We start from the raw sequence: 25,211 nt of genomic DNA, 5'->3' as shown, positions 1-25,211 counted from the left end.
GACAGGGCTTGACAGTGTACACACCTCCTGGATACCTCCAAACAGCTCCTCCAGGAAGCGCCAGCCCTATGTACCTGTCCCAGGTGAGGAAATTGAAGCTTGGTGAGGGTATTTTGCCTAAAGCCACCAGCTAGGAAGCAGTCAGTTGCTGAGGATTTGTATGCTTCGGGGAAGTTGGACTACGTTCATTTATCCATTCACTTGTCACTCAACAGATATTTATTGAACATTTACTCTGTGGTGTGAATTGTGCCAGGAGTGGATGAGATAGTCTGTCTGTTAGATGGAGGCTTCTGCAAGATCTCTTTCCAAGAACTGGGAATGACCTTATTGAGCTCCTGCAGTATACTAGGAGTGTTACCTAAATTAGGTCACTTATTTTTCATAGCAGCCTGTAGAGACAGATTTATCAGCTTCATTTTGCAGATAAGAATGCAGAAATACAGAGAAGGAAGTGACTTACCTAAAGTTCCACTGCTGGGGAGGAGCAAAGGCTGAGCCCAGGTGACTCATTTTTGGGTGTATTCCTGAGGCCTGTTGCCTCTAACTATCAGCCCAGCAGTGCAGTTCTACCAGCTGTGGCCATATGCCCACCAGGCCTGGAGCTCAAATGTCCATCTGTGGGCTGTGGTTGAGGGCCACCTTTATTTAAATACCAGCTTGGGCCTGGAAGGAGACCCACTGTGCCTCTTGTTTATTTTGCCAGGGACTGGATGCAGGACCTGGTGCACATCCTACCTCTCTTGGGCTTTGTTTTTGTCACCATGGAATGGGGTGTAGATCTCTGCCAAGTCCTTGCCTAAGGTATGGAGACAATAATAGACAATCTCTTAGCACAACCACGGGACACAGGTGGCAGGTGAGGTAGGAGAAAGGAAGAGAGGGCTAATCTGTGCCTGTTGTGTGTAGACACACCCTCAACTCTTTTTGTGGACTGACAAGTCAAACATGCTTCAATATTGTGAAGTCTGGAATTTTCTCCAAAAGCCTTCCCTGACTTGCCAACCCACAGGCTGGGTCTGAGGCTTTCCTCTCTCTTTGGCCTGACCATACTGTGCGGTCATTGTTTTCCCACTAGATTCAGGGCAGGGACCACATTTGCGTCCCAGGAACTCTGCACAGTGTCTACCCAGAGTGGTTGTCAGGGTGTCTGGAGGTACCTTATCACCCAGCATCCCTGCATCCCTCCACTTGTCAGTCCAGCCTTACCCCTGCTCTCCCTGCTCCGCCCTCCCTGACTGTCCCCTTTCTCCTCCTTCCTTCTGCCACATGGGGAAGGCCAGGGTGCACTTTGCCCTAGTCTGCCCTCTGGCGGGGTTCAGGGTCCCGTCGGCAGGAGGTCAACTACAGGCGGCACTCTGAACGTTCGCGCCTCTCTTGGAGGAGCCCTGCAGAAATCAGAAACAGTTCCTCAGCGGGTGACTCTAAAGCCCCACCCAGGGGCGGCCACCCTCTTTCAACACCAGCTGGGTCTCCTATATCTGCTGGGGCTTGGGACGGTGCTGTGGCCAGGGGGCGTCGAAAAAATCAAAATGAAATCTCCAGGAGGCGGCACGGGCTCCTCGGCGGGGCGCCACGCGGGCACCGACGCGGCCGGGGCTCCGCGGATCACAAGGCCGGGTTGCCGTGGCAGCGGCGGTGGCCGCCAGCCCGCCCAGCAGGCGCGGGAGGCGCTGCCAGCAGTGGAAGCCAGGCGCCCGCAGGACTCGCGGCCCGGGCCACGCCAGCGCCATGTATGCGGCCAAGTGGTTCCAAGGGGCGCCCTTCGGGGTGCAGAGCCACAGGTGGGGCCCACCCGCATCCTGCGTTGGCACCTATGTCCAAGGCGGCCCGAGGGGCCCGTCGCAGCCACTCTCCCTGGGAGGGAGGGGCAGAGGCCCCGGGGTGGGCTAGAGCCCAGGAGAGGCCAGCACTGGGGGCTGGCCCTCCCCACCCCCCTGCACATCTGCAGCACCTCCTGGCCCAGGCTGTTCCCTTCCTAAGCTTCTTTCAAGCTGTCACCATCCTGAGCTTTGCTTCTTTTCCTTTCCTTTGTTCTTTCTTTTCCACTTCCTTAGTAAGTTCTTAAAAAACATGACCACAGAACTTCTCTGCAAGGTTTAGAAAGGCCACAGGCCTGGCCTATAGTAGGCCCAGCTTTTAAAGTCATGGTTGGGATTTCAGTCCAGATTTCCTATATTTCTTCCTTCCTTCCCTCCATCTCTCTCTCTCTCTCTCTCTGTATGACCTACTCCTAGGATCTGTGGGCTACAGCAGTGAGCAAAACAGTACTGTACACTTAAGGAGTTTGCATTCTTGTGGGATTGTGTGTGTGTGTGTGTGTGTGTGTGTGTGGTGTAGTAGGGGGTAGATATGTTGGGGAGTGCTAAGATCTTTGGAGAAACACCAAGCTGGAAGAAGGAGCAGGAGGGTGGGTGTGGGTGGGATGGTTCGGGTGGAGCAGCACCCCTGATGGTCAAAGCCACTACAACCCTTCTGTTCTTCATGGACTGGTTCCAAGGTCACCTTCTCTAGGAAGCCAATTCCTCCCGTCCTGAGGACCACCCAGGGCAGAGCCAGGTGCCAGGCTTTGGGCTCTTACTGGGCCTCTGTCCCTCCTAGATTTGATGTGTCTGCTGTTTATCCCAACCAGAAGAAATACAGCACCTTCACAGAGACCCCGTACTCCACACATCATTCTGTGGAAGTGGTGAGTGGGCACTGCCTCCCTGCCGCCTCCCACGTGGTCTGGCCACTGCTCCTCTGAGAGGCCCACCCTGGTGGCAGCTGAGCTGTGTCAGCTGTGTCACATCCCCCAGCACTGAGCCTGCCTCTGAGTCAGGCTTCTGATGGGTTTGATAAATGCAGGACGGTAGGTGAAACAGCATGCTGGGGGCCACAGGTGACCTGGCTTCCTTTCCTAGCTCCTGTTCTGTCCAGCGGCAGGCTCTCAAGGACTCACTGTGCCTCCCAGTGACAGAGGAGGTCGTGAGAGCCCCTTGAGGGCCAACCTCTGGGTGCCGGGTTACTGCTGGGGATAACTTACCTGTGACTGGGCCAGATTGTTACTCTGGCCCAGTCCCAGGTCAAGGGCAGCTTGGGGAGGACTTGCTCTGGGGTTGGCCTGGGTGGATGTGACTATCCCACTCTGACCACACTCCCTCTCAGTCCCACATAGGACCTGGAACCTATAGCTCCAAGGAGACCTGCTTCAGCAAAAAGAAGCTGAAGAAGGAAGTGGACACAGGCTGGGCTCTGGCCCAGCAAGCCATCCGGCTGACCCAGCTGCCCCACTTCCGGTACCAGACCATTGTGAGAGAGAGGAAGTTGCAGGTGAGGGCTTTGTACCGTGCCCACTGGGGCATGTCTCCTAATTTATTACGGCTGCTCCAAGCATAGCTCAGAGCAGGGCCAGGCAGAGCTCATTCTTGAGGGAGCAACATCATCCCTTGGGCTCTGTCCTGTGTGGACATTCCCTAGTTAATAGTTTTCCTCTTATGTTCTTTTGGTGCAGGAGCAAAAGCTGGGACCTGGCTCTTACAACTTCAAAGACTTCTTACAACAGTTGCAGCAGAAGCCGGGCAGCAAGCGGGGGCTGCTTAGCTCTGGGGAGATCCGCTTCCGAGGTCTCATTGGGGTACGTGTTCTGAGCTCCTCTTGCTGTCTGCAGAGGAGTCCTTCCACCCCACCATGCGGTCTGTGGCAGACTATGCAGCCTGGTGGTTCTGGAAATGCCCTTCCTTGTACCTGTCTCTTCCCCAGGCTTGGCCAGACTCTCCCCTGGGTCTCCACAGTCCCTCTGCTTCCCTGTGCCTCAATCTTCAGCCCACTGGCTGTCACGATTTCAGCAGGGATGGGTCTGGTTCATTTTTAGGTTCCCAGGAAAGAACCCAGCATATATTAGGTGCTCAATGAATTCATCCATTTATGTACCCAGTCAGTCAACCAGTAAATCACCAGTAAGTGCCTACTAAGTGCTGTCTTAGGCCTTGGGGATCTGGAAATAACAAAGATAAGGGACTGGGGTTGTGGCTCAACAATAGAGCGCTCGCCTAGCATGTGCAAGGCCCTGGGTTTGATCCTCACCAGCACATAAAAATAAATAAAGGATTGTGTCCAACTACACTAACACTAATAATAATAATAATAACAACAACAACAAAGACAAGGTTCCTGTCATAGAGCAGACATCCTAGTGGTAAAAACAATAGTTCAAAGAAGGAAGTACATGTTTAATCGGGGCTAAGAGGACAAATGACACAGGGAAGAGCTAGAGAGTGCCAGCAGGGCAGTTTATAGAACACAGTGAGGAAAGGTCTCTGGGCGGAAGTGCCATTTGAGCATAACTTGCAGGGCATGAGCAATGGAGACTTATGATATCTGTGTTAGAACATTCCAGACAGTGGGAACAGCAGAGGCTAAGGCCCCGGGTGCCAGCACGCTTGGCAAATTAGACCAGTGGACAGAGAGCAAATGGATACATTTCCAGGTGCAGAAGCTCCCCCTCCCCCAGGGAGCAGAGTGCCTGGAGGCCTTTGAAGTGAGTCACTGCCTTCCAATCCAAATAATAATAACCGATACCCGCCAGCACTTGCCATGTACTAATTAATTTAATCCTCACAACAGCCCTATGAAGGAGGCACCACTATTGTGTTCACAGGTAACAAAACTGGAGTAGAGAGGGTGAGTGGTCAAACCACTCAAAGGTCACAGAGCTACTAGGTGACAGTAGCAGAATTGGAATCCAAGGTGTCCATCATATAAACAAAGCCCAGAGGCTTGGTTCCCTCAGTTCTTGGATTTTGTCCCTTTTCTGTCCAGGAGAGAGTCTCTGTGGGGTTCAACCCAGCTGATAGCAGAGAAGTTGGGGGACAAGTCTGAGAGTGTCTCCAACACTGGAGAATCTGCTTTTGGTCCTTCTGCTTGGGGGAACTTCCCACTTTCTCCCATACCTTTCTTTGGGGATCCTTCTCATTCTTCAAGCTCCAGATTTTATATATATGTATGTGTGTGTATACACACACACACACACACACACACACACACACATATACACACACATATAAATTTTAAAAATTATATGTTATGTAAATACATATATAATGTAAATTACATATATTTATATATATTACATATATTTCTTATTAGTGACCATTCATTCCTCAACTCTCTTCTTCAATTAATCCTGCCTGGGTCCTAAAAGCTCTGACAGCATCACATTCTAGTTAAAATCAGGCTTTCACACCAGCCCAATGTGATATAAAACTTCTAAACTTGAAGATCTTATGGAAGAAATGAGATTATGCTGACAAACCCAACACTGAGCTTAGCTCCATCCGTGAACTCCTGAGTCAGGGCCCACCCCAGGACTTGTAGTGCACCCTGCCCCCCATCCCAGTGCCAGGCAAACTGTATGGGCTCAGGAAGGACAGGGTCTTAGAGCCGGAGCCCTCATGCTGCCTGTTTCTGGATGTGGGAGGAATCTGGACATGTGGCTTGCCTCTCTGAGATTCAGGGTCCCTTTCTGTTAACTGTGGATGGTGTCGACATGATCTCATCAGGTTGCCACCAGGACCAAGATACTAAGGCTTTTGACACATCTAGCACACAATTTAGGGGCCCAGCTTCCTTCCTACCCTTAGGGATTTTCTCTAGAACACATCAGGGCACCTGAGCTTTGGAGGGAGGCAAGGTATAGTCTCATTCTTCTGGGGACAAACAATCTGATGCCCACAGTAGGTTGAGCTCCCCAAGTCCCTGATGTCTCCACCCAGCCTGGCTTCCCCAGGGCCAGCTTCCAGGACCCAGAGGTAGACAGGGCTGGACCATCTGTGGAGCAGCAGTGACCCCATGTGGCTAAAAGGTGCAGACTGGCTGCAAAAGTCCTGCCAGGTTTCTACCTAAGGTTGCCCACCCATCCCCTACACTGCAGGTAGATTCTCCCCACAAAGGCCACCCTTTGTCCCTGGCAGTCCAGGCTCCAGATGGTCATTCCAGGCACAGTTCTTAACTCCTCCTGCCCCCCAGGACTGTCAGTCACTCTGCCTGGCTTATGTGTGGATGCTCACTATGTGCCAGGCACTGTTCAGGGGACTTTCAGACCTTATTGAGCTTGGTAGTTGTTACCCTGGAGGAAGGTATTGCCATCCCCTTGTTATCAATATGCACCGTGAAGCTCAGGAAGCCTGAGCTCATTCAGCTAGGAAGCAGCTGTGCCCGGATCTGAACCAGGACTCTAGTTGTTTCTGTTCCCCGGCACTGTTCACCACACAGTGAGAAAGCCATTCACGCAGGTGCAGGTGCCAAGGACGAAACTGCTAAGACCATGAAGCAGACAACTCCCTGGGGTGACAAAAGAAGGAAGCCTTCATTCTCAGGAGAGGTGATGTTCCTGCTGGCTTTGCAGGATTAGTAGAATTTCCCAAGGTGAAGAGATAAGGACAGGCATTTGAGGTGGCGTGAGGCACAAGTGAGCCAGGGCAGGGAGGTTTGGCAGAATGTCATGTGCTCAGGCTGCAGCAAGGAGCGGTGCTGGCTGAAGCATGGCATGTAGAAAGCAAATGGTAAGGCAGGCCTTGGACAGGACAGCGGGTCCTCATGACGAAGACAGAGGTGAAGGCGTGAGCTGTGGAGGCTCATGGGTGATGTGGTGTGCGTTGGGGGTGGGGACACTCGGGCAGCCTGAAAATCCTGTTCCCCATGTGGGGGGTGGAGATCTGACAAGCCTTTTCCTCAGATGCACGAACAATGAGAGCAGGACTGGTGGCCTATATGTCCCCACTTTGTGTCCCACAGAACTATTATCCAGGCCCCGGGAATTATGGGGAGAAGGGCAACCCATACACACGGCTGGAGGAGAATGCCTGGAACCGGTCCCATTCCGAGGGCATCATGTGCAGGATGTCAAACAAGTCGCCACCTGAGGCTCCTCAGGTACCCCCAGCCTGGCCAGGCTCTTTCACGTGGTTCTGGAGGGGGTTCCCAGGGTTGATGGGGAAACTGAGGGCCTGAGAGGCTCCCCACCAGACACTGTCACAATGCTGTGCTCTAGGGGAGTGGTTTAGGACCTGGCACCTACTCCTTCAAAACTGGCATCGAGACCTACCTGGCACGATCTACTGGCACCCGCGGCCCCTATGACATCTTCTCTGGTGACCGAAGCAAGCCCCTGCCTTTTGGACATTACTCTGTGCAGGTGTGTACCTGGGTAGCTCATAGGGTTCCTTCCCCAGCAGATGACAGCCCCTCACTCGCCTATCCTAGGACCACTGCTTTATGTGCCAAATGCTGCCCAGTGCCCTTCCCACACCCTGCTTCCCTTACCCCCAGAGCCAGGGAGGGACACGGCTCCTGTATTGAATGAGGAGACTGAGGCTGGCCACACAGCAGAGCTGGAGTTGGACTCTGGGTAGACTGTCTGATCCTGTGGCCAGTTCTCTTCTCTGCACCAGCAGGTGCTGCACTGGGGCTCAGGTGACCCATGATGTCAGGGTTGTGTGGGTGACTAGCTGTGGGACCTGCAGGGCTCTTGAAGACACAAGTGTGGGTGTGCCACTATTTCAGAAGCATTTCCCAGGCTTCACAGACCCAGCACAGGGGCTGGGCTAGTGCCAGTGCTCTGCTAATGAGGCAGAGAACTGACAGGCGGGAGGGGAAGCTGGGGTAGGATTCCAGCTTGCCGCTACCTTTCCTGCCCCCATCACGTTCCTGTCACGGGATTCCACAGCTCACTGGGCTCTGCTTTCCTTGCGCTCATAGCAGTTGGGACTGAGTCACTGTCCACCTACCTGTTCATACAGCCTCCAGTGCGTGTTCACCCCCTGTCTACTATCAATCTAGGTGCGGGAGGCCAGCCCTGGGGAGTCCATATCCTAATGAAAGAGAAACAATCATCAATGACTAGGAAAGAAATTTTGGAGTGTTAGCAGGTGAAGAGGGTGTCAGAGCTAGAAGAGTGGTAGTTAATGTGTAAATACATCTGGGCCACTTGGTTAAGAGCCTCTGCCCTGAGACCTGCCTGCTCCCCTGGAATCCCTCAGACCTTCACTGACCAGTCATGGAAACTACCATCCTGCCACAGGGGCTTCCGGGACCCTCTGCTGATGCTGCAGCCAGTCGACTCTGATTGGCAGGTGCCAGGCCACACTGCCTGTGCTTGTTTGTTCTGTCCTCATAGACTTTACTTTTTAGAGCAATTTTAGGTTCACAGCAAAATTGAGTGGCAAGTAGAGTTTCTATGGATCTTCTGCCTCTCCCACCCCTGTCAAGATCCTGTACCAGAGTGGTCCATTTGTTATGATCAGTGGACCTACAGTGATACACCTTTGTCAACCAAGCCTAAAGTCTGCAAGATGGCTCACTCTTGGTGGTGTTCTTTTTGTGGGTTTTGACACACATGACTGTATCCACTGTTTTCATATCCTACAGCATAGTTTTGTGGCCCTAAAAATTCTCTGCTTTCTGCCAGTTACACTGGTTTTTATATATTCAAAATATGGCTCCTGCTTAGACCAGTGCCTGCCTCAAAATATGTCCAATAAATCAGGAAAAGAAAGAATGGATAAAGGCAAGCTGGGTCTCAGGGTGTAACCCAGAGGTGGAGGGTGAAAAAGACTGACCCCACCCCAACCTGGGGCCATAATGGGCCTTGGGGCTGGCCTGGCCCTTGCATAGTTTGACCCAGGGATGTCCAGTGGGGTAGTAAATGACACCACTTGCTTTTCTTGGATTACTGGTGTGTGAGGGTCAAGAAGAGGGTGGGCTCTTGACTTTTCTGCAGTAACATCTCTCTCTCTCTCTCTCTCAGAAAAAAAGGCCCAGGGAACTGGTGAATTTCAAGAGCTTCGTGGATGAACTTAACTCACGTCACAATAAGAAGCATGGAGTTTTTTCAGAAATTCCCCGTGACCCGAAAACCCCTCCAGAGAGGATTTACTGGTCTACCCTTAGCCAGTGCCCCCGAAAACTAGTCAGTGTCCAAAGGCAGCTCCCTATGGGCTGGGGAGATGGGGTGTGGTGGCTTGTTTGTGGCAGGGAGAAGCTCATTTTTAGGGACAGACCCACCTGTTTCCAATCCTGGCCTTACACTTCTCTTCTTCTTCTGCCAGCCTCATTATACACCTGCCCTCTGAGGACAGAGAGGCGGCTGTGAGCATTAGATTTTTCTAGAAGCTTAGAGCCTGCCGTGCCTGATTCCCTGGTCAGGCTCAGCCAGTGTTGATATCCACCCTGCCCTCCCCCACTGGCCCTCCAGAGCTGGAGAGAGGGCAAAGGGAGACTGGATCGGGCAGATTGTAAGGGGTCCACCTTCAGAGGTCTGCCCACCTGCTCCATCCAGGGTCTAGCAGGCTCTGCCTGGTTCAAGGCAGTGTTCTCTGGGGTGAGGGACTTGAAGGGGACAGTCAGTGCTCTGCATAGGCCCTGGGCTTTCTTCAGGCCCCCCAGGCTGGGTCTGTCTGGAAGGGCATGGACCTGGAGTAGAATGGGCAGAGGAAAACAAGGCACAGGCAGCTTCTGAAGCCCTGCTGGCCATTTTCCACCACACCCCCAGGGGTCAGCATTTGTGTTTTATAAAAGGAAACCAAGGCCCAGACCTGGGAAGGGATTTGCTGGAAGGGATTTGCCGGGTTCCCCCAGCAGGGGAGGGAATGAGCTGGACTGGCACCCCGCTCCGGGCCTGTGTGCTGTCTCTCCCCAGGCTGCTGTCTGGAGTATCTCTCTGGACCCTGCCCAACCATGAGGTCTCTCAGGAACCTGAGAAGAGATGTCAGGGTGGGGGTGGTTAAAATGGGATGCATGGGTCATGAGGGGACCCCTCATGTCCCCTGTCCTTGACTCAAGGCCCAGCATTGCTGAGCAGGTAAGACTGCTGCCAGGAACCCCCACCTGCCCTGGCTGGGTACTGCCAGGACCTCTTCAATGCTTGGCCTTCATTTCTTCCCCCTAGAACACCTCTGGCCCTGGTTCATGGCTTCCTCAAGAGACGGAGATCAAACACGTCAACCGGCCGCCATTCCTCCTGGCCTCTAAGCGTTCAGGTGTAAAGACCAACCAGATAGTTTTGGGAAGCTGGGTGAGTGGGCCTGGGGTGGCGGATATGTGTGACAGGCAGGGAACCCCCCTGCCTCTATAGGCAGCCTTGAACCCTCCTTGCCCCTGAGCACTGATCCTCAGATGGAGCTGCAAGCCATCTCTCTCTCCCTCCCTCCCACTGTCTTCCTTCTCCCAAGGCTTTGGCTAACTCCAGGTAGCAGCACCATCGCAGGCTTGTTAGGACAGAGGTGGCTGACACAGCAGGCCTGGTAGGGCCCAAGCATTGGCATTTCTAACAAGTTTTCAGATGACGGTGATGAAGTTGTTCCAGGGACCACACTTTGAGAAGCAGCCAGCGAAGCCATCTCAGACCACCCTGGCCCATTCTCTTCGGTTCCCAGGGAAACGATTTTTTCACTTTCTCTTTGTATTTGTCTTGTGGCCTCAGGAGCAGCTGCTGGAGTTGGCCCACTTTTCATCCCTGGGTCAGCAAGTCCCCCCATCTTGACCCTGTTCTCTTCCTTGTCCCCAGAGGCAGCCATCCCCATGTGTGTGATGGAACCTATAAGCTTGCAGTGTTCTTGTAAAAAAGGCCAGTTCTTGGGCTTTGCACATGCCTCCTTCATGTACATGTACACACATGGCCAAAGGCCTGACCTCATTCTGTTCCTCCCTCCCTCCCTTCAGTTTTTAAGTGCACCTTTTATTGGCGACTAATGATTGCACAGAAAGACACAGGAATCCTAAGTGAACAACTCCAAAGAATGCCTTCGCCCTGTGACCAGCCTGTGGTTGGCTAGATTCCTGTCCTGTGACCAACCCCCAGAGCATTCAAGAGCACATTCTGTGCACCCCAGGGTCTCCTGTGCATTCTGTCCCCTTCGGGTAGCCCTGTCCTGACTCTAGTAGCACAGGGGAGTTCTGCCTGACTTTTAACGACTGTTTTTTTTTTTTTTTTAATATTTTATTTTTCGGTTATAGTTGGACACAATACCTTTATTTTATTTATTTTTATGTGGTGCTGAGAATCGGACCTAGGGTCTCGCACATGCTAGGTGAGCGCTCTACTGCTAAGCCACATCCCCAGCCCCTGAATTGACTGTTTTTTAAGGTCTGTCCTAGTCTCCCTGGGCATATCTTACTTATAATTTACTCATCTTCTTATGGTTCCACCCCTCCCTATCCTGTACTCCCCAACCTGAGCTTTTGGGGTCCCCCCAATTAAATGTTTAGACTGGAGCCAAATGACCACACTGCCACCTCAAGGGCATCATCTGAAGTAGGAAGAGGTGACATGTGATGGGTTTCACTGATGGGACAGGACCCCCAGCAGGGAGCCCATGTTCCTGAGTAGACCTCTCCTGTGGTCCTGTGGGAGGCAGTCCACTGGACTGGTCTAGATGCTGGGTCTGCATGTCTCCCCTCAGCACTGCTGCCTGTGGTTGGCTGGATTCCTGTCCTGCCTTTATTCTGCTTTGCTGTGTCACCCTGGCAAATTTCGTCTCCTGCCTGAACCTCTGTAGGCAGATATCTGGGTGGGATGGTGGATGCGCTTCCTAGGACTGCAGGACAGAGCACTGCAGACACACTTCAAAACCAGAAATGAGCTCTCAGAAAGAGCAGCTATGGAGGCTAGATGACTGAGATCAAGTGTCAGCAGGAACACACTCCCTCTGAAACCTGTAGGGGAGGGTCCTTCTTTGCCTCTTTGTAGCTCCTGGCAGCGATCCTTGGGATCCTCAGTGTTTCCCACCTTGTGAATACAACTCTCTAATCTCTGCCTCTGAGGGTGGCCGACACCTTGGATCAGGGTCCCACCCTATGCCAATGATCTTAGCCCCTTATATCTGAAACCACTCTATTCCCATAAAGGCCACATTCCAAGGTACTGGGGTTAGGACTTCAGCATATCTTTTCTGGGGGGCGTGATCCAACTCATAACAGCTGGGGTAGGCAGGGTCGGAGGGGAGAGGAGGAGGCCTGAGATCACGTGTCTGAGGCAGGCTTGCTAATGTCCTGCCATCTTCTCCCTGGCACAGAACCCAGTAGGGGTGGGCCGCTACCTCAATACCACGCGGTTGGAGAACAAGGACACACGGCAGCGATACCGGTCCCTGTACATGGGTGAACCCAAGCGCTACCTCTCAGATCTGAACCGGGACAGGATCATGCAGTGAGTGCAACTGGAGCTGCAGGAGAGAGGGGCAAGGGGAGGGAGGGGAGGGGGAGAGTTGACCCCGGGATGGACTGGGGGTTCCCCATGCTTGGTTCCCATGGAACATGACTGCTTCCCTCTAAGCCAGCCAAACAGCAGAGGCAGTGCAGAGACAGTCACCTTCAGATGGTGACCACCTACGTGCCAACTACTGGCTGTGTGAGTTGGGGGCGTGTTGCTTAACTCCTTCGAGCCTCGCTTCCTTCAACTGTCAAATGAGCAGGTGGCTGAGGAGGCTCAAATGAGATGATGATCTAAAACTTTTGGTAAGGAAAAGGTACCCACTCAACACTAAATCCTCTACCCCTGACCCACACGGCCCTGGATAGCTCCACTGCACAGAGTCTTAATTCCCTGGTGCTCACAAAGGGGTTGTTAAACTCATTTCAGGAAGTTATTGTGAAACCTAAGAAAGAAAAGGTACATAAAATGACGTAGAAAATAGAAAGGAGATTGTAAATATTAAATGTGTTGTGTTGGCCTAAGAGGCCATCTGTTGCAATATAATCTCAATTTCAGAAATGTTCAAATGTGAATAAACATGCACTTTAGAATTCAATGTTTTGTTTTCTAGAAATTGTGAGGCTCAGGGACCAGATCCTGGAGACCAGATTGCTCAGGGAAAAGAAAAAAAAAGAACAGCTGTTGAGTGCAATTTCAAAAAATCTTTTATTTTTATCAAAGTAGTCCTGTGCCTTCCTCTTTCTTGATTCACTCTCTTATTCCAGAGGGTTCCTGAGAAAGAACTTTGGAAGGTAGGATTTTCTTTTGACAGACTGCATGCCTGAAAGTGTTCTTTATTTTTCCCATTCCCAACAGCTGATCTATAATTTGGATGAAAGTAAAATCCTAAACCGGGACTTTGAAGGCTTCGCTCCCTGATTCCTGATTTTCAGCATGGCTGTGGAGAAGGCTGATGCCATTCTGGCTTTCTGTGACTTGCATTTCTCCCCTCTAGAAGTTTCCAGGGCCTTCTCTTGAGTTCTGGAATTCCATGGTGATGTGACTCGGTGTGGTCGGCTCTTACCCACTGTGCTGGGTATTTAGTGGGTATCCTCCATCTGGAAACTCAGCACCTTCCCTTCTGGGGACTTAACCACTGAGCCACATTCCCATCCCTTTTTATTTGGGACTGGGTTTTGCTAAATTGCTGAAGCCGGCTTTGAACTTGTGATCCTTCTGCCTCAGCCTCCCCGAGCTGCTGAAATTACAGGTGTGTGCCACCGGGGGGCACGGCTTCTCATTTTCCATCCCTGCCTTTTCTGTTCTACTTCTTTCTGGTAAAATTTCCTTGTCTTTGTTTTCCAACCCTATTCTTGCCTTTTAAAATTTTGACTCTCATATTTTTTAAATTTCCAGGAGATCTTTTGCTCTTGCAGGTTGCTCTTTTTTTTTTTTCCTTCTTTCAATAACACCCTGTTCTGTGTCATGTACGCAGTGTGTCCTGCTCCCTGCATTGGGTCCTGTTCCTCTAAGTTCCTTTTCCTCCATCATCGGTTCAGGTGTCAGAGAACAGCACCATAACAATACCAGAAGCCTGGCTGGGGATCTGGTCATTCACTCTAATGTTTTTAGGGATTTTCTCTGGATCTATTTGGTTCCACTAGAAAAGACTTCTCCATCCTGGGTCGGGATAGGTGTGGCTGCTGGTCCTGGGAAGGGTTGGGGGGCCTCCTGCCGTCTGTGCACCTCCCCTCACCCCTCTACTCCTGCTGTGGTGCCCATCTGCCTAGTTCCACTAGGCCACGGGGCACCTCTCCACGCACTAACCCTCCAGTCCCTGAGAGGGGGCGAGGGATTGGTGGGGTCGTGTGTAGCTTGCTCTCTCTCCTATTGATCTGGTACCTGTGTTTTGAGACACTGGTGCCTCCAGTGCCTGGGCCTGCCCTGGGTTTTGTAGCAGGAGTACCAGCTTCTTGTTTTCTTCCCTGCGGCCTTCTCAGGTCTGCTGATCCTTCCCCAAAGCATGTTTATGTCCTTGTCCCCTGATATCTCCTCTCTCTTCCTCTGTCATCTATTTTATTTAAATCCCTTTGTACATCTTTTAGTGGGTTGCAAGAGGGAACAGAGATCAATGTGTACATTCACCTGCCTTGCTTGACGGTAATTCATAAGGAGTACTGTTAGTGTGCAAAAGGATCTTTCCCCCTTCCTAGCCGAGGTGGTCAGCCTTATTTTTATGGATGTTGAACCAACACCAGAGAAGGGAACAAGGGGAGCAACCTGCCCAGTCATACTTGGCGACAGAGAGAGCAGGGACTAGAATCCAGTCCTTCCTTTCCAGGGCAGTGTCTTCCCACACACCAGTGCCTATGTGAAGATTTGGGGGAGCCAGGAAGAGGCCATGCCCAGCTGTCCACAGGCCACCCCTTCCCAGCCACTGTTTCAGCAAAGCTCTAGGTGACATAGCATTTGCTTTGCAAAGGACTCTAAGGAAGGGAAGGATGCTGTGTCCCACTGGGGCCTCTGTCTTCTTCCCCCTTGGGGCTAAAATTCTCCATCACCACTATTCTCACACTCAGGCATCTGAGAGTCTCTTCTTTACAACTTGGCTTAGAATTCCATCTGCCACTTAGCTCTGTGACCTCCCAAACAGACTTTATCAGAAAAAAGATGGTCATAACTACTCTGCAGACTCTGTTATGAGGATTAGATGAGATGATTGTGAGAATGTGCTCCATCCTGTGGATTCTCTTTGTAGGGATGTTGCAAATGTCAGCTAACTCTCCCCTTAGCAGCTGATGCTTTGGCAGAATTTTGTTTTATTTATTTATGTAAGGGGTAAGTTCTTTTTTAAATTTTTTAAATTTATATGTGAAGCAGAATGCATTATGATTCTTATTACACATGTAGAGCACAATTTTTCATATCTCTGATTGTATACAAAGTATATTCACACCAATTCATATCTTCATACATGTACTTTGGATAATAATGTCCATCACATTCCTCCATCATTTCTAACCCCATGCCTCCTCCCTTCCCCTCTCACCCCTCTGCCCTATCTAGAGTTTGTCTATTCCTCCCATGCTCCCGCTCCCTACCCCACTATGAACCAGTCTCCTTATATCAGAGAAAACATTCGGCATTTGGGTTTTTGGGGATTGGCTAACTTCACTTAGTAGCATTATCTTTTCTAACTCCATCCATTTACCTGCAAATGCCATGATTATATTCTCTTTTATTGCTGAGTAATGTTCCATTGTGTACATATATATCACATTTTTTTATCCATTCATCTATTGAAGGGCATCTAGGTTGGTTCCACAGTTTAGCTATTGTGAATTGTGCTGCTATAAACATTGATGTGGCTGTGTCCCTGTAGTATGCTGTTTTTAAGTCCTTTGGGTATAGACCGAGAGAGATAGCTGGGTTAAATGATGGTTCCATTCCCAATTTTCCAAGAAATCTCCATACTGCTTTCCATATTGGCTGCACCAATTTGCAGTCCTACCAGCGGTGTATGAGTGTGCCTTTTTCTCCACGGGTAAGTTCTTTATAGATGCTGGAAATGCACATTATTTAGGGAAAGAAATTGCAGTGGTTTAACTCTTTTTTTTTTTTTTTTTTGGTACCAGGTATTGAATTCAGGGGCACTTGTCCACTGGGCCACATCCCCAGCCCTATTTTGTATTTTATTTAGAGACAGAGTCTCACTGAGTTGCTAAGCACCTCGATTTTGCTGAGGCTGGCTTTGAACTCTCAATCCTCCTGCCTCAGCCTCCCAAGTGCTAGGATTACAGGCTTGTGCCACCGTGCCTAGCAGTTTAACTTATTCTTGTTGTCAAAGACCTAAGGAAAAGTTAGAGATTTTTTAATAGAGGGAAAAATGGAGGGGGACATTTAAATCCTGAGGGAGGAGGGAGGGCTTTGAAAGAGAAGGAGGAACCCATTGAATATAACTAGACACTTCTTCCTGAAGTCATAAATAAGACACGGATTCTTGTATCACTATTATTCAGCATTGCTTCGGAGGTTCTAGCAAATGCAGTAAGACAAGAAAAATAAATAAGAAATATAAATATTGGGAGGGAAGAGCAAAATCATTGCAGTTTGTAATGATATATGTGTTTGCTAAAAAATTCCAAGACAGTTAATTTTAAAGCTGTAAAGCTTAGAAGGCAAGAGCAGTGAAATGTATGAATGAATAGTTCCCTCCTATGCCACAGGCACAGCGAATAGAAAACTGAATTGAGAGAAAAAGAGAGTTCCATTCTCATTAGCAAAACAAATGATAAAATGCATTGGAATAAGCTTAAAAAGGTCCATTTAAGGCACATATGAAGAAAAATATAAACCTTTACTAAAGGATGTTAAAGAAGCCCGGATAACTAAGGAGAATATCATTTTCATGGAAAGAAAGACTTGATATTGGGAAAATATTATTTCCTTTGGTTTACACATTTAATGCCTTTAAAATCAAATCCCAAAGAGCTTGGCAGAAGGGAACTGGATAAATTGATTATGAACATCATCTGAAAGAGTATATAACTATGAGTAGTTAAAAAAATGATACTATTTAAAAATGCAAGAGCAGAGAAATCATAACAGGGAAGATAAACTCCAAACTGTTGACCATGATTACCTCTGGAGGGGAGGGTCACCAGGTTCTTTCACATTCTACCTTGTTTATTTCTGAATTGTTGGATTTTTTTTTCAGAATAAATATTTATTACCTTTAAAATCAAGAAAAAATGCAAACAGAAAGAGGAGGACAAGAGTTCTTGAGACAGACTACACAAATTAAGTGTTCTCATCTCCAGCCAAGGGTCATCCTTTGTTTTTCAGTCCTCAGTTTCCCATCTGTGAAAGGGGAATAAATTGTGCCCTGCAGGGACACCGTAAAGCATAATCGAGGTTTGTGAATGCTCGGAGCAGGAACCAATCAATAGGTCCGGTGGGTGTCAGACTGTCAGGCTGGTGAATGATGCTCCCTGGGGCTCAAGTTCCTCATTTCTACCAACCCCTGACCTCACTTGGGCTTCTGAGTTAGGACTGAGCCAAGAGGCCCAGAAGATAAGTGGTGGCACCGTGTGAAGGAGTCCCTTATACACTGTTTCAAGGACTGATTCATTTGCCAAAGGTGCTCATTGCTTCATTCTTAGGCACATCTGAGCTGGTGATTGTTTTTAGGTGAGCGGAAATATTCTCTTATTCACTCACTGAAATTTTCAATTCTACATTCTTAATCGCTAAGGGTTATTACTTTTCCTGAATATTCCAGTAAACCAAGTGTTCCATCTGGTCACCTCTCTGGACCTTCTGGATCTTCCAGCCAGGTCCTCTTAATCCTAGCTTGCCTACTCTCTGGCCACATGGACAGGAGAGCCTGCTCCAGCCTGACCATGCTCTGCACCACTCCCTGGCTCTTCTAGCTCATTGGGCCATTGGCCACACTCTGATCTGTACTTGAAACAACCTTCCTTTGGTGACTATTTGGAAAACTCTTGTTTATCCACCAGGCCTCTGCTTAAATGTGAAGCTTCCCCTGGCTCTTTATTCTAAGCTCACTTTATACATCCTTTATATTCTTCACATGACTTTGGTCCCTATTAAACAAAAAACTTCTCTTTTCTCCAGCTCCAGTGTCTTTCTGGCATTCATAGAAGGAACTCAATGAATATCTGTTAGATGATGTGTCAGTGCATTCGTTAATGCAACGGGACGGGGTCCGGATAATCCTGAAAGGAGCACATAAGAAACTTCCAGTTTGATTTGGCAGAAGGTTGTTTTTCCTTTAAAAAAATCTTTGGTCTGATGTTTTATCATGAAAAATTTCAAACACAAAAGACTTGAAAGGATTATATAATGTATACCTGCATAACCTTTCTTAAATTATATTATTAACATTTTACTCTTTTTTTTTTTGGTACCAGGGATTGAACCCAGGGGCACTTAACCACTGAACTACATCTCCAGCCCCACGCCCCCAACCTTTTTTATATTTTATTTAGAGGACAGGGTCTCACTGAGCTGGTTAGGGCCTTGCTATGTTGCTGAGGCTGGCTTTGAACTCACGATTCTCTTGTCTCAGACTCCAGAGCTGTTGGGATTACAGCATGCACCATCACGCCTGGCACATTTTACTCTTCCTGCTTTGTGACATATCTTTCTATCTGTCCTTCTATCCATCTTTTTGTTTGTTTGTTTGTTTGCAGTTCTGGTGACTGAACCTGTGGCCTTGCTCCTGCTAGGCAGGTGCTCTACCACTGAGCTACATCCCCGGGACTCTATTCATCAATTAAAGATCTTTTATTTTTGAAAAATTTCAAAACAAATGGAAGACATCAGTACATTTCTTAAATACTACAGCATGCAGACTGGCTTTTTAGCATTTCAATCTAAAATCCATATTCTTTATTCCAAAATCTGAAAATGAAATCTATGTTCATTCTCTGTAATAATAATATATTCTAATATTCTTGGAGTGGATATGTAGTGATTTTTGAAAAATCACTTTTAGTCTATTTAGTTTTGCAGAACCTGGGATTGAACTCAGGGCCTCACACATGCTAGGCAAGCATTCGACCACGGAGCCACATCCCCAACATGTAGTGGTTTTGTATGTATGTATTCTATGCAGTAACTTTAAAGGATAGGTATTAATTTTAATGTTTCTTAGTTGGGACAACTGAAGTTTGGAGAGAGACCATCACTACCCAAGTCACTGTCAGTACAGTACGTGGCATTGGCGTACACATTCCTCAAAACTGAATGAGCGCTTCTTATGTCAGGCACCATGCTGGCACCTGGGACATTGTAGAGGAGACAGCAGCTCTGCCCCAGAGTGGCTCCCAGCTTCATGGGGAAATGCACTCCTTCCCTCCACATAGTTACAGGAAACGCACAAGAGGAGGGATGAGGGCAGGTGGGACACAGAACTTGTCTGCTGATGGCCACAACAACTACCCCTCTCTTTCCCCTAAGCTGTTCTGGAAGATGAGACCGGGGGGAAGGATTTTTGAACCCAGGAAGGCTGAGGCAGAGTTGGCCTCCATCCTAACCCATCTTCCTGTCCTCATCCCACCTGCCCTCACCCGGGCACTTTCCTTTTTCCTCCTGGATGTTTGTGCATGCTGTTTTGGTGAGAAATTTGGAAGTCTGGGTAGGAAAGGGGACTCTTAGGAAGCTCAACCTGCAGAGTGCCCCTCCTCCTCCCCTCAACTCCCACTACACAATTACTATGCAGCACAGAAGCCAGGTGGTTGCCATAGAGACAACTGAAAGATAGGGCTTTAGCTTCAAGGGAGGGTGGAGTGCAGAGAAGGCCATATTTCTTCCCTTGCTTCTTTCCTCCCTCCTTCCCTCCCTCCCTCTAGTTCTCCCTCCTTTCCTTTTCTTCCACCTTCCTTTCTGTATTTCTTGTGAGAGTGGGTGGAGGTGGAGATTTGAGCTGATGGGCAAGGGAGTGGGAGATTGCATCTTGAGATGGAGGAACACACTCCTTGCATGGGTTGGAGGGGTGGTCTCTCAGCACCAGGAGAAATGGTGGCCTTGGATGGAGGCATCGGAGACAGAAAGGTTGATAATTCAATTAAATTTAGTAAACACTGCTAGAGGCAGGGGTCCTTGTCCTTAGAAGGTCACAGGCAAGTAGGGCAAAGGGAAGTGATTGATTTAGCATCAGGTGCATGATGGGAGTACAGAGAAAAAAATGCCCACTCTGCCTGGAAAGGAGGTGTAGAGACGGAAGATGCTGCAGGCTGCCCTTGTGGGCATGGAGGGGTGAGCAAGCTTGGCCTGTTGAGGCATGGCTGAATAGCTGGGGGTGGGCATGGGAAGGGGTGTGGAAGAATGAAGAAAGATGGATTAGTTGGGTGGGATCAGCCGTCTGGATGTAGGAATCTGGACTCTTTGCCAACACATACCTGCAAATAAAACTGCAGTTGACACAGAAGGAGTCTTTGGACAGGGCCACCTGGGATATGCAACATTAGGGTGTGTTAGTCAGCTTCCTGTTACTCTGACAAAAATACCAGAGAAAATCAACTTGGGCTGGGGATATATCTCAGTTGGTAGAGTGCTTGCCTTGCATGCACAAGGCCTTGGGTTCAATCCTCAGCACCAAAAAAAAAAAAAAAAAAAAAAAAAAAAAGCTTTGAGAAAATCAACTTAAAAGGAAGAAAGGTTTATTTTGAATCATAGTTTCAGTCTATGATCAGTTGGCTATGTGGCTTTTGGGCCTGTGGTGAGGGGGGTCCATTATGATGGGGAGCATGTGGCAGTGCAGAACTGCTCACCTCATGGTGGCCAGGAAAGAGAGAGAGAGAGAGAGAGAGAGAGAGAGAGAGAGAGAGAGAGAGAAAGAGAGAGAGCGCTCAAGGGTGAGCAAGCAGCGTCTCAATATCCCCTTCAGGGTCCACTCCCGTCATGACCTAAGGTCCTTCCGCTAGGCTCCACCTCCTGAAGGTTCCACCCCACCCCTCCCCAATAGCACCACAGACTGGTGATCAAGCATTTAGCACCTGGCCTTTGGGAGACATTTAATATTCAAACCATGACAGAGTGTGACTTGCCTTTTGCCTCACTGAGTCTGAATTACAGGTAGGGAACCCTCAGGGGATTATAAAACATAATGATAGACCCTAAAAAAAGAATTTGGGGAGTTAAATGGGGTTCTGTTGCCTTCAAGCCATGTAACATTGGACAAGTCACCTGACTTCCCAAGGCACACCTGTTCCTCTGTAGAGCTCAGCATTTATACCAGGGACCCAGCAGGCGGCCTGGATTCTGCTCTATCCAGGGACTCCCACTCAGATCAGCCTGTACTTCCTACCCAGGCTGGCCTGTTAGAACTCTGACACATTCACGGGGCTTCAGGTTCAAAATGCAGGTTCCAGTCCTGGCTTTGCCATCTCCTAGCTGCGTAATAACCATGGGCTACTAAGTAAGGCTCTCTCTTTTCCTAGCTGTAGAATGGGAATAATGAAGCCTGCCCTCAGGCCACTGTCTGTTAAGAAATAAGACTTGCCACCAGCTCCTTCCCTCTAGCCAGCACCCCTCAGCAAGGGATGGGGAGGTCACTTCTTCCTAGTTAGCCAAACTCTGCTACCCACGGGCAGGAGTAGGAGTTCCTGGTGCCTGCACTTTGGTGGCTTCAAGTCTTTGTGAAAGTCCCCAAACTCTTACACATTTTCAATGCTCCCTAAGGAGAGCAAACACCACTCTCTTTAGCTGTTTCAATTTGAGATACATTTGTTGAGTGCCAAGGATGTACAAGGAGGCACTCTAGGTTTGCACTTGAAAGCAGAGATATTTGTATGGTAGAAGCAGCCACTGTCCTGGAGACAGGAAAATAGACTTTCTGTCCCACGATTGCAAAAATCATTTAATCTTTCTCTGATTGGAGTCTACGTCTGGACCAGACACCTGTGTTTCAGGCCATGACCATGTTTCCAAAGGACTCAGAGTTGAGGACGAAATGTACTGGAGAGGAATGGAGAAAGTACTAGGGGAGTTCAGAGAGGGGATAGACTATGTGCAGTCTAGAGATTCAGGGAGGGTGGCTTCGAAGAAGCAGCATGTGAGCTGGCCCTCAAAAACTGGGTAAGACCTGGACTTGGAAAAGCAATAATAACCACTGATCAAAGACTGACTATGTGCCAGGCACTGAACTTGGCAATATGTACATCATCTCTTGTGGGCCTCACAAAGTCCCACGAGGTATGTGTTATTACTTCTATTATGTAGACTGAGTGACTTTCCCAGAGCTATAATGAGTTACTAACTGTATCAATGAGCTATTGCTGCGTCATAAACCAGCCCAAAACTCAGTGGCTCAGAACAATAGCTATTTGTTATTGTTCATGGACCTATGAGACAGTTGGGGGTCGGTTGGTCTGGGATGGTCTTGGATGGAACACCTAGACTTCCACGTGGACTCCCATCCTCCAGAGGGTAGCCCAGGCTTGCTCTCATGGAGGAGGCCAGGCTTGGTAGGAAATATGCAAGGCCTTCTTCAGCCTAGGCTCAGAATGCCACATCATTACTTCTTCCACATTCTGTTGGCCAAAGCAAGTTACAAGGCCAGCCCAGATTCCAGAGAAAGGGAAGTGGACTCTACCTCTCAGTGGCAGCAGCTGCGAAGTCACATTGCCAAGGACACACTGGTGCAACGAGGTGTACAGGCTGCACCATTTTTGATCTCTGTCTAGTACAATAGCAGAACAGGGTTGGTCCCTGGTCTAGTTGGCTCCAAGCTTTCTTTCTGAAAGGGTTCACTTCTTCCAGGGAGAAGGAGAACATTTAGGACATAGAGAAGAGCATGAGGAAAGGAAAGGAAGCACAAAGCTCAGGATTGGGACACACTCCCCGATTCCTTATAAATGCTGTGTGGAAGGTGTGAAGGGCTAGAGTGGAGAGAAAGGCAGGAGAGGTTGGTTAGGTCTGACCCTGAACGTAAGGTAAGCTGCCTGGGCTTCATCCTGCATATTTTGTGGGAAGCCATGGGATTTTTTTAAAAGTCAAACTTATAGTAGTATAACTCACATACAATAAAATTTATCCTTTTAAGGTATATAATCCTATAAATTTTGACAAATGCATTGAGCCCTGTCATTACCACATGGAAGGAAGCTCCCTTGTGCTGTCTGTGGTCAGCCTACTCCTATCCCAGCCCCTGGCAACTACTAGCATAATTATCCAGAGATTTTTGCCTTTTTCAGAGTGTCATGTAAGTAGAATCATTCATACGTAGACATTTGTATCTTTTCCTTTCATTTTTCATGATGCTCTTGAAATTGGCCCAGGTTGTGTGTGTCAGTAGCTTATATTTTCCATGCTGAGTTGGAGTCCAATGAATGGATATGCCATGGTTTATTTATATGCTCTCAAGTAGAGGGGAATTTGCAGTGTTTCCAGCTTGGGCAATTTTTAATAAAGTTGATACAATAATAAATAGCTATGTACAGGTCCTTATGTAGACATGTTTTTGTTTCTCTTTGGCAAATATCTCAGAGTAGGATTTCTAGGTCATTTGGTAAGTGTATATCTAGCTTTGTGAGAAACTGCCAAACTGTTTTGAAATGGCTGTACTGTCTTGTATTTGTACCAGCAATGTCTGAAGGTTTTAATTGCTCTGCATCTTGTCATCACTTGGTATTGATAGGTTTTTTTTTCTAATTTTAACCATTCTAATAATGTGCCTCATTATGGTTTAAATTTGCATTTCTCCAATGACAAGATGTTAAACATCTTTTCATGCACTTCCCCATCTCTTCTTTGTTCAAGTGTTTTAAAATCTTGTGCACATTTTAAAATTGGGTTGCTTGATTGTATTAAGCTTTGAGAGTTCTTTATAGATTCAGGACACTCGTCCTTTCTCAGATATGTGTTTTGCAAATATTTTCTCCCATTCAGAAGGATTTTAATGAGAAGTAATACTGTGCTTTAATAAGTTTACTCTGTGGCATTATTGGGTGGAGAATGGAGTGGGGAGAAATAGAGAGAAGGGGAGATGGGCCAGGCCAGGGGAAGTGGGGATGTCAGGGAGGAGTGAAGAGACAAAGAGATGGAGACCCACTGGATAGCAGGAAAGGCCCCCCTTACCCCGGTGAACCCTCCTTCTCTCCTTCTCACCCTCTCACTTCCTGCCTTTGGTAAATATCTGTGGAGCACTTACTAAGCATCAGGTGATGATCTAGGCATGGGGAAATACCAAGGAGGAATCCACATCCTTCCTTCACAGAGTTTGCCTCTGGATGGGGAAGACAGATAATAGACAGGGACATAGATGTGTAAGGCTCACTCGGGATGCTCTTTGACACACAGCCAGGGGTTCCTGGGGGAACGCCATCTTCCTATTGGTTCATGGGAAATGGACCAGAGTCCTCAGAGGTTCACTCCCAGGACAGAATCCAAGCAGAAAAAGAAATGTGGGACTGAGGTCAGGAGCCCTGGGCCGGGATTCTGACCTTCCCTCTGATCTGCAGGTGACCTCAGGCAAATTCCCTCTTCTCTCTGGCCCTTAGTCTCCCTCTCAGGGTTGGCCTTGATGTTCTTTCAGATGCTATGGATTTTTTAATTTGAAGGTGGTTTTTTGTTTTTTTTTTTTTGGTTATGTAAATTTGAAGTTCTTACAAACAGACCTCGGTGCTCTGTGAGTCCAATAGGTGCAAAGTGGAGGGACTCCTGAGGATCAGGTCCTTTCATTGGTACAGGTCTCAAGGTCATCAATTTTGGCCCCTCATCCAGTGTGGGATCTCGGGGAAGAACAACCGACAGGGACCTATTCATTTCTTGGGGTGCCCCCCTAGGGATGGGGGGCCCACTCCCTTTCAAGGGATTACTGCATTATGTCTTTCTCTGTCTTTTTAAAGGGAAAGGATCACACCTTTTACAAAGGGCAGGTGCCCTCCAACTGTGGATTATAATTCAAATCCTACTCCTTAAAGCCACATGGGAAGAACAGCTATGGTGACTGGAGGGCCCAAAGCCTGAAGACAGATGGTGGGTGGGAGCATGGGAGTGGGATCAGGGGTCTTGGAGAAAGGGTACACGAGAATGCCTGGGAGAAGGGAGAGGTCTGGTGGGATCTCCTTCACTGGAGCCATATCCCAATGTCTTTTGGGACAGCAAGGGCCAGTTATCTTTTGTTACAAGAGATCAATTGTCCTGAAAAATGCCAATCAACCAGTAACAGGAATATGGGAACCACACAGCAGAATGACCCCAGGAGGGGATGTGGGTGAACCCTGAAGCCCCTTTTATTCTAAAGCCAGACTGCTGGTTCCTGCTCTTCAAAGTCCAAAAGGAGGTGGGAGAGTGTGGCATATATCTTATGGCTGCCCTGGGCTCCCTCCAGGAGCACCCCATCTCCATCCCTGGATGCTTCTGGAAACTCAGCAGGGCTTCATGCCAGGAGGAGATTGCTGACCTTCAGGCAATGTCCATCCACTGGGGACGACCTGCTTCTCTCCTAGAGGTGCCCCCTGTGCGCACCCTGGTTTAGTCCAAAGCTGTGTCTGGGGGCTGGTGACAACATTCC

General features: G+C 48.7%; 1 protein-coding gene across 1 annotated transcript; it reads left to right on the top strand.

The window, feature by feature from the left end:
- The first annotated feature begins 1,731 nt into the window (after positions 1 to 1,731).
- Cimap2 (ciliary microtubule associated protein 2) lies at positions 1,732 to 24,616 on the top strand. The gene is made up of 10 exons (XM_076862586.2): positions 1,732 to 1,784; positions 2,602 to 2,689; positions 3,148 to 3,312; positions 3,494 to 3,616; positions 6,775 to 6,912; positions 7,031 to 7,174; positions 8,786 to 8,947; positions 9,926 to 10,051; positions 12,051 to 12,184; positions 24,544 to 24,616. The coding sequence occupies exons 1-10, from the start codon at positions 1,732 to 1,734 to the stop codon at positions 24,614 to 24,616; spliced, it is 1,206 nt and encodes a 401-aa protein (XP_076718701.2).
- The last annotated feature ends 595 nt before the right edge of the window (positions 24,617 to 25,211 follow it).

This window comes from Callospermophilus lateralis, chromosome 7, assembly GCF_048772815.1.
Source record: "Callospermophilus lateralis isolate mCalLat2 chromosome 7, mCalLat2.hap1, whole genome shotgun sequence".
Taxonomy (NCBI): Eukaryota; Metazoa; Chordata; class Mammalia; order Rodentia; family Sciuridae; genus Callospermophilus; species Callospermophilus lateralis.
The sequence above is the reverse complement of the archived record's forward strand: the minus strand, read 5'-3'. Positions and strand labels throughout refer to the sequence as shown.

Bases quoted from the DNA above. Each gene is read 5' to 3' on its own strand.
- Cimap2 (XM_076862586.2), top strand. From the start codon at position 1,732: ATGTATGCGGCCAAGTGGTTCCAAGGGGCGCCCTTCGGGGTGCAGAGC. The intron at 3,313-3,493 runs GTGAGGGCTTTG...CTTTTGGTGCAG, and splicing joins TGAGAGAGAGGAAGTTGCAG to GAGCAAAAGCTGGGACCTGG. The intron at 7,175-8,785 runs GTGTGTACCTGG...TCTCTCTCTCAG, and splicing joins TTGGACATTACTCTGTGCAG to AAAAAAAGGCCCAGGGAACT.